Source organism: Phoca vitulina, unplaced genomic scaffold, assembly GCF_004348235.1.
Source record: "Phoca vitulina isolate PV1807 unplaced genomic scaffold, GSC_HSeal_1.0 scaffold77, whole genome shotgun sequence".
Taxonomy (NCBI): domain Eukaryota; kingdom Metazoa; phylum Chordata; class Mammalia; order Carnivora; family Phocidae; genus Phoca; species Phoca vitulina.
In genome coordinates this window covers 401,406-409,237 of record NW_022589780.1, presented here as the reverse complement: position 1 = coordinate 409,237, position 7,832 = coordinate 401,406, and the positions used below count along the sequence as shown (strand labels likewise).

General features: G+C 43.3%; 1 protein-coding gene across 1 annotated transcript; it reads left to right on the top strand.

Annotated features, from left to right (window-relative positions):
- Window positions 1-48: 48 nt before the first annotated feature.
- Window positions 49-4,314, top strand: ITGB1BP2 (integrin subunit beta 1 binding protein 2). Its single transcript, XM_032393821.1, has 11 exons — window positions 49-671; window positions 918-967; window positions 1,057-1,113; window positions 1,192-1,337; window positions 2,038-2,132; window positions 2,238-2,296; window positions 2,432-2,502; window positions 2,624-2,723; window positions 2,989-3,102; window positions 3,347-3,409; window positions 3,767-4,314. Exons 1-11 carry the CDS (start codon window positions 608-610, stop codon window positions 3,992-3,994), a joined length of 1,047 nt encoding a protein of 348 aa, XP_032249712.1. The 5' UTR covers window positions 49-607; the 3' UTR covers window positions 3,995-4,314.
- Window positions 4,315-7,832: the final 3,518 nt, after the last annotated feature.

The following is a 7,832-nucleotide window of genomic DNA, read 5'->3' as shown; positions in this document are numbered from 1 at the left end:
GAGGTCTGTCTCAAGAGATAAGCATAGGTTCGATAAGTATAATCCTTTATTACCTTTTGCTCAAAAGTATGAATCATCCATTTAGGCAAATTTGGGGAGGTTGGATGCATACTCTGGCTTCTGTGGTTGACAAAGATTGGTGCTATTGGCGGTACACAGAAGCAATGAGGATGAGAGGAAAGCTGCTGCTTTGAAAGAGGAAGAAAATGAGTTGGAGGAACTGGGGTACCTTCATTGAGCTGGGAGGGGTCTCAAAATTGGGATTCATTTCTGAGCAGCTGCTGGTATGTCAGAGGCTTGGAATTGGCCTGGTAAATCTAAAACTGTCTCAGCAGTGGTTAGCTGACCTCACCCAAGTTCCAAGCCCTACTCTGCCTGATCCTTTTTTCTTGAGCCCCAGAGCTAAAATGCTCCTGAGCACTCTCCTATTGGTTGAGAAGACCAGTTGAAGTTCCCTTGCCCATGTTAGGAGGTGTACGCCTCCTGAACTAAAGATAGAAACAGCTGGCCCTTGCAGACAGCTAAAAGCCTCCAGACTAAGAGGTGTTCCCCACTCGGCAGCCAGACTCCTTGAAATACCCTTTCAGTAATTCTACCAACGTCCTCCATGTCTCTACTCTGCCATAACAAAGGCTGTGGGCAGCACTTTGACCCCAATGCCAACCTTCCCGGTGAGTAACTAATTCTGACTTTGCCAGGGGGCTCTGTGAGTGCTGGGGGAGTGGTCAGCTGTGGGCAGTCTGTTAAAGGAGCAGAGAAATTTAGTGTATCTGACCTAGTTTAATTGGTCTGGGTGGTCTTCAATCTTATTTTTACATTCTAAAGAAAAACCATGAGCATATAAATCTGTGGAAGAAGTAAGAGAAGTGATACTTGGTATAGTTGCCTTTTCTTGATCCTTCTGCTGGTATCCACAGATTCCTGTTGCCATCACCCTGGGGTCCCAATCTTCCATGATGCACTGAAGGTGAGGAGTAGGCAAGAGGGGATAGCAAGAGCATTTCCCAAGGGAAATATAGCCAGGAATCTAAGCTGAGCTGGGTCTTTTGTTATCAGGGTTGGTCCTGCTGCCGGAAGCGAACTGTAGATTTCTCTGAATTCTTAAACATCAAGGTAAATTATTTACTTCCTTGGATTCTGTCCCTAATAGAAGGATTCTATCCCTAAACCTTCTTTCCTTATCTGTACTAGGGCTGTACTGTGGGACCACACTGTGCTGAGAAGCTCCCTGAGGCTCCTCAACCTGAGGTGCCTGCCACAAGCAGTTCACTTCAGGAGCAAAAACCTCTGAATACGATTCCAAAGTCAGCAGAGACTTTGCGTCGGGAGAGGCCCAAGTAAAGAGGAGGAAGTCCCTGGGTTTTTCCTACATTCATGGAGCTTCCTAGAAGTGATTAATGGGTCACTGGGGCTTGGGGACTAGGGATAAGAGGAGGGCCAAGTGTCAGGGTTTTGTGTATATTTTATACCTTAGGGGAAATTTGTATCCAGAAATAATGTCTTTGCTTTAAGGTTGGTATGGGGGTGATGGGATAGGTATTTAAAGTCAATAGAGTAGATGGCCCCTCATAAATACGTAGTTCTAATACAAGAGAGATTGTTGAGAATGACTTGATTTTTTTTTCTTTTTGGAAAAAAGCTTTAAAAAGAGTTTTACATCAAGAAAAAGATGGCAGTATTGACAGCCAAACGGCTGTAGAGAATAAATTAATTTTGTGGAAGTAGCATGAGCAACAGAAGAAAGTCACATTAGGTCCACAATTAGAAGAGGACGAGGATATGAGGCAGTTCTGCAAAGAAATGTAGATTGAGAGCAACTGAGTAGATGGGCAAAAAAGCCCTAGGGATTTCCCTAGGGTTCAGGGACTTGGGATGTCCACAAAGAAGATAATTGGCAATGGAGTTGCTACCCAACTTTTCCAACCCTGCCCCCACTTTCACCAGATTTCTCTGACACCATTACAACTGGTGGGAGTGTTGGAGCTAATGATCATGGTTAATGGGTCAGAACTAAATCACCCAACCCATACCCCCTAGGTCAGAGTTGCCTCCAAAGCTGCTTCCACTAAATATATCCCAAGCCCTGGAAATGGCATTGGAACAGAAGGAATTAGACCAGGAACCTGGAGCAGGTAAGTGGGTCCTTAGTAGGACAGGCTTTGCAGACTGGAATTTAGTGAAAGTGGCAATTAAGTGGAGGGAATAGATAGATTCCTGACTCTGTTTCCTTTGCTCAGGACTTGACAGTAGTCTGATCCGGACTGGTTCCAGCTGCCAGAATCCAGGATGTGATGCTGTGAGTGAGAGCTTATAAGGGGTGCAAGCATGTGGCTGAGAGATGCTATACCTGGGATGACGGTATAGATATGAGGCTGTGTGGGGTATACTTTAGAATGACCTGATTCTTCTGATTCTCCTTTACCCATCTTAGGTTTACCAAGGCCCTGAGAGTGATGCTACTCCATGTACCTACCACCCAGGAGCACCTCGATTCCATGAGGGGTGAGAGAGGGGACTGGGTAGGGTCTATAAGACCAGTTTCTCCCACTGTTGATCATAATATGGGAGTGGGGGCTCATGGGGAGGGGAAAGGAGATTCAGTTGAATTATCCTCCTACCTCAGGATGAAGTCTTGGAGCTGTTGTGGCATCCAGACCCTGGATTTTGGGGCATTCCTGGCACAGCCAGGATGCAGAGTTGGTAGGCATGACTGGGGGAAGCAGGTAAGCCCAGCTTTCTTGAACTTTTAATTAGAACCCAATTCCAGAAATAATTACCGCTCCTTGTACCTCATGGCCAAGCTCTCTATCTCCTCCCTTTTGTGCAGACCAAATAAGATTCTGCTTATCCTCAACAGCCTGGAGGCTTTGCCATATGAAGTAGTATTAATCTTTCTGAGATTCTGTGTCTCTTCTCTAGACACACCTGAGAACTTCCCTTGGGTGAAGAGTTCATTCTTACCACACACATTTCACATCCTCTCTTTAGCTGCCAGCGTCTTGCCGTCATGATTGGCACCAGACAGATTCCTTAGTAGTGGTGACTGTATATGGCCAGATTCCACTTCCTGCGTTCAACTGGGTGAAGGCCAGTCAAACTGAGGTGAGGAATGTCTGATGCTGGTTGGGAGGCTGGTGAATTGGGTGATACTACAATTTTACAGGCAGAGTTGCTGTATGTAGCAAACATGTGGGCTCCATAGTCCCCTGAGAGGAAGAGCTAGTAGGTCAGGGCTATCTGGCTGACCTGTGGATATAGGGCTCACACCTCTGGCCTGGTTCTCTGTTGTAATAACTTGTTCTGACCTTCTAGGATTGTTACTACCCCTGTAATTCTTTTTTCTCAGCTCCATATCCACATTGTCTTTGATGGTAACCGTGTGTTCCAGGCACAGATGAAGCTCTGGGGGGTAAGTGAAGATAAGGGGCACAGGAGGGGGAGGAAGATGGGGTAAAAAGAAGGACCAGACTGGAATGAACAGAGGGTGTCTTGAGGGAAGGAATTATAGTGGGAAAGTGGAGGTTTTCTCTTCATTTGCTTTGATATTCTTTCTCCCCCTTTCTCTTTTTTCTCTCCCCTCCTCCTTCTCCTTCTTTCCTCTTTCTCTCTTTGTTACTATATCATTTTGTTCCTCCCCTATCTTGTTTTGCCCACCTTACATTTGTTTATTTTTCTTTGTCATTCATTACCACCCACCCTGACCCCAATCCCTTTGATTTCCTCATTTTCTTCTTCTTGTGTTCCTCTATCTTTTCCTCCTCCTCAGGTCATAAACGTGGAGCAGAGCTCTGTCTCCTTGATGCCATCTCGGGTTGAAATCTCCTTGGTCAAGGCTGACCCAGGATCCTGGGCCCAGCTGGAGCACCCCGATGCACTAGCTGAGAAGGCTAAGGCAGGGGTTGGGTTAGAGATGGATGAGGAAGAATCTGAGGATTCAGATGATGATCTGAGCTGGACAGAGGAGGAGGAAGAGGAGGAAGCAATGGGGGAATAGTGACACCAGTCAAGTATCTAGATAGGACCTCAGTGGTTCCCTTAGAATCTCAGAGACCAGGATATGGTTGGCCATGTGGTGTCATTGAGCAGCAGCAGGCTGAAGGAGGGGAGAACAAAAGTGTCCAAACCATGCTGTTTTTTTCCCTGAAATAAATCTTGTATTCTGCAGTTTCACATAGTGTCGTTCTCTCACCTCACTATCTATAAGATTGTCTTCATTCCCCCCAGCTTCTGTGTGTCTTTAACACACGTGTGTGAAAACAAGCACATGTACATTCAATCTGTTCTTTACAATCACCAGGTAATCTACTGAGTACTTATTGTGTGCCCAGTTGTGTGTTAGGTGGTTTAGAGCTATCTTTTTTTTTTTTTTTAATTTCAGGAAGAGCCATAACACTATTTTTTTTTTTACTTTTTATTTTTATTTATTTTTTATTTTTTTCCCCAGTGATTCATCAGTCAGTTTAGAGCTATCTGAGAAACAGAAGACTTATTTATTCCTCTCAGGAAAATTGTAGTCTGGCTGACAGACTAATCTACATGAAATAATAATAAACATTATCAGGTAGCTTAACTGAGTGTTAAATTGTACAGTACAGTTATTAAGAGCTATAGGAGTTGAGAGAGAGTGGAGTGATTAATGTGGACTATAGTAGAAAGGGAAAGCTCCATGGAAGAACATTTTTTAACAGCTTTGTTGGGATACAATTCACATATCATACAATTCACCCATTTAAAGTGTAAAATTCAGTGTTTTTTAAGTATACTCAGAGTTGTGCAACCACAATCAATTTTCATCACTCCAAAAAGAAACCCTATACCCATTAGCAGTCACTACCAGTGTCCCCCCAAACTCATAGCTGTGGACAACCACTAATGTACTTTCTGCCTCTATGGATTTACCTGTTCTGGATATTTCATATGACTGGAATCATATAATATGTGGGCTTTTGTAAGAGGCTTCTTTCACTTAGCATATGTTTTCACAGTTCCTCCATGTTGTAACGTGTATCAGTACCTCATTCCTTTTATGGCTGAATAATATTCCATTGTGCGGATATACCACATTATGTTTATTTCATCAATTGAGGTACCTTTGGGTTGTTTCCATTATTCTGAATAATGCTCCTATGAACATTTATATACAAGTTTTTATGTGGACTTTTGTTTTCACTTCTCTTGGATATATACCTAGGAGTATAATTTCTGGGTCAAATGGTAACTTTAACCTTTTAAGAAACTGCCAGTCTGTTTTCCAAAGAGGCTGTACCATTTTACATTCCCATCAGCAGTGTAAGGGTTCCAGTTTCTCCACATCCTCAATAACACTTGTTATTTGTCCTTTTTTATGGGTGTGAAGTGCAATTTCTTTTTTTTATTTTTTTTATTTTTTTATTTTTTTAAAGATTTTTTTTTTTTTTTTTTTTTTATTCATGAGAGACAGAGAGAGAGAGAGAGGCAGAGGGAGAAGCAGGCTCCCAAGGAGCAGGGAACCCGATGCGGGACTCGATCCCAGGACCCTGGGATCATGACCTGAGCCGAAGGCAGACGCTCAACCATCTGAACCACCCAGGCGCCCCACAATTTCATTATGGTTTTAACTGCATTTCCCCCATGATAATGATGTTGAGCATATTTTCATGTGCTTATTGGCCATTTGTGTTCTTATTTGGAGAAATGTCTATTCAAATCCTTTGCCCATTTGTTAACTTAGCTTGCCTTTTTATTGAGTTGTATGAATTTTTTTTTAAAGATTGTATTTATTTATTTGACAGAGATAAAATCTCTAAATAAAATAAAATTTAAAAAAGAGAGAAAGGCAGTATAGGCCTTTTAAAAATGTAGATTCTTTTTTAAAAATATTTTTTATTTACTCATTTGAGAAAGAGTGAGCCTGAGCAATAGCACGAGCAGGGGGTAGGGACAGAGAAAGAGGGAGAAGCAGACTCCCAGCTTAGCAAGGAGCCCAATGCAGGGCTCGATCCCAGGACCCTGGGATCATGACCTGAGCTAAAGGCAGACGTTTATTTTATTTTATTTTATTTTATTTTATTTTATTTTATTTTATTTTATTTTTTTAAAGATTTTATTTATTTATTTGACAGAGAGAGACACAGCGAGAGAGGGAACACAAGCAGGAGGAGTGGGAGAGGGAGAAGCAGGCCTCCCGCCCAGCAGGGAGCCGATGCGGGGCTCGATCCCAGGACCCTGGGACCATGACCTGAGCCGAAGGCAGACGCTCAACAATTGAGCCACCCAGGCGCCCCTATTTTATTTTTTTTTAAGATTTTATTTATTTATTTGACAGAGAGAGGGAACACAAGCAGGGGGAGTGGGAGAGGGAGAAGCAGGCTTCCCGCCGAGCAGGGAGCCCGATGTGGGGCTCGATCCCAGGACCCTGGGACCATGACCTGAGCCGAAGGCAGACGCTTAACAACTGAGCCACCCAGGCGCCCCAAGGCAGACGTTTAAATGAGCTACCCTGGTGCCCCTAAAATGTAGATTCTTTTTTTTTTTTAAGATTTTATTTATTTGACAGAGAGAGACACAGTGAGAGAGGGAACACAAGCAGGGGGAGTGGGAGAGGGAGAAGCAAGCTTCCCGCGGAGCAGGGAGCCCGATGCGGGGCTGGATCCCAGGACCCTGGGATCATGACCTGAGCCAAAGGCAGACGCTTAACAACTGAGCCACCCAGGTGCCCCTAAAATGTAGATTCTTAATCAGAGGAGTGATAATTTCTTTCTTGAGTCTCCTTTGAGTTAGATTTACTCCCTCAACAGGGTGACCAGGAATCTGGGAGATTCAAACTGTAAGAAACTTCACACTAGGAAGCTTCACCAAGCCTCAAAATGATCTCAAATTCTTTTTTTTTTTTTTAAGATTTTATTTATTTATTTGACAGAGAGAGACACAGTGAGAGAGGGAACACAAGCAGGGGGAGTGGGAGAGGGAGAAGCAGGCTTCCCACTGAGCAGGGAGCCCGATGCGGGGCTCGATCCCAGGACCCTGGGATCATGACCCGAGCCGAAGGCAGACGCTTAATGACTGAGCCACCCAGGCGCCCCATCAAATTCTTTTCATAGCACCCTTTTCTCTCAGTTCAGATTCAAGGAACATAAGGTCTCATTGGGAGCTAGAAGTAAGATGGAGGTGGGAGAACGGACATGGGCAGCAAAGGTAAGGGGTCACAGGACAGCATGGCTGAGGATTTGGAGATTGAGGCAAGATTAGGGGATATTGGAGAATGCATCCAGGGAATGCATCTCAGCCTCACAGAGAAGTTTGATCAGAGTTAAAGGGGCTTCCTGGACTTCCAGGAAATTCAGCATTTCTGGCTCATTTCTCTGCTCTCATTATATGGATTTGAAGTACAAATAAAGTTTTCCCCTTGACCTGAACCTTTCAGATCCTTTCAAACCCTGGCAGCGGTCTACTTTTAATGTCATTTTTCTACAGGTGAGTTGACATCAATAGGGGCTTTGATGGACATTTAAAAAATTTAGAGGTGTAGAATGCATATAGAAAAGTGCAGAAAGTGCACTAATCTTAAATGTACAACTTTTTTCTATCTTATCAAAATCAGGGAACCAGCAACTACTCAGATTTCCTGGAGAGGATGAAGGTGAGGAATCAAAAAGTTCAAGTAACCCTTGTTGTATATAAACTTGATCTATAAAATTTCAAGTTTATAGAATTAATAACATAATGTATTTATTTTACATAGTCCAAAGCCTAAAATGTAAGAAAGTTTCAAGCAGGTGCATAACATTAATAATAATAACAACAACAATAACCATAGCTACTGTTTCTCATACAAACTAACCTGCCAGACACTA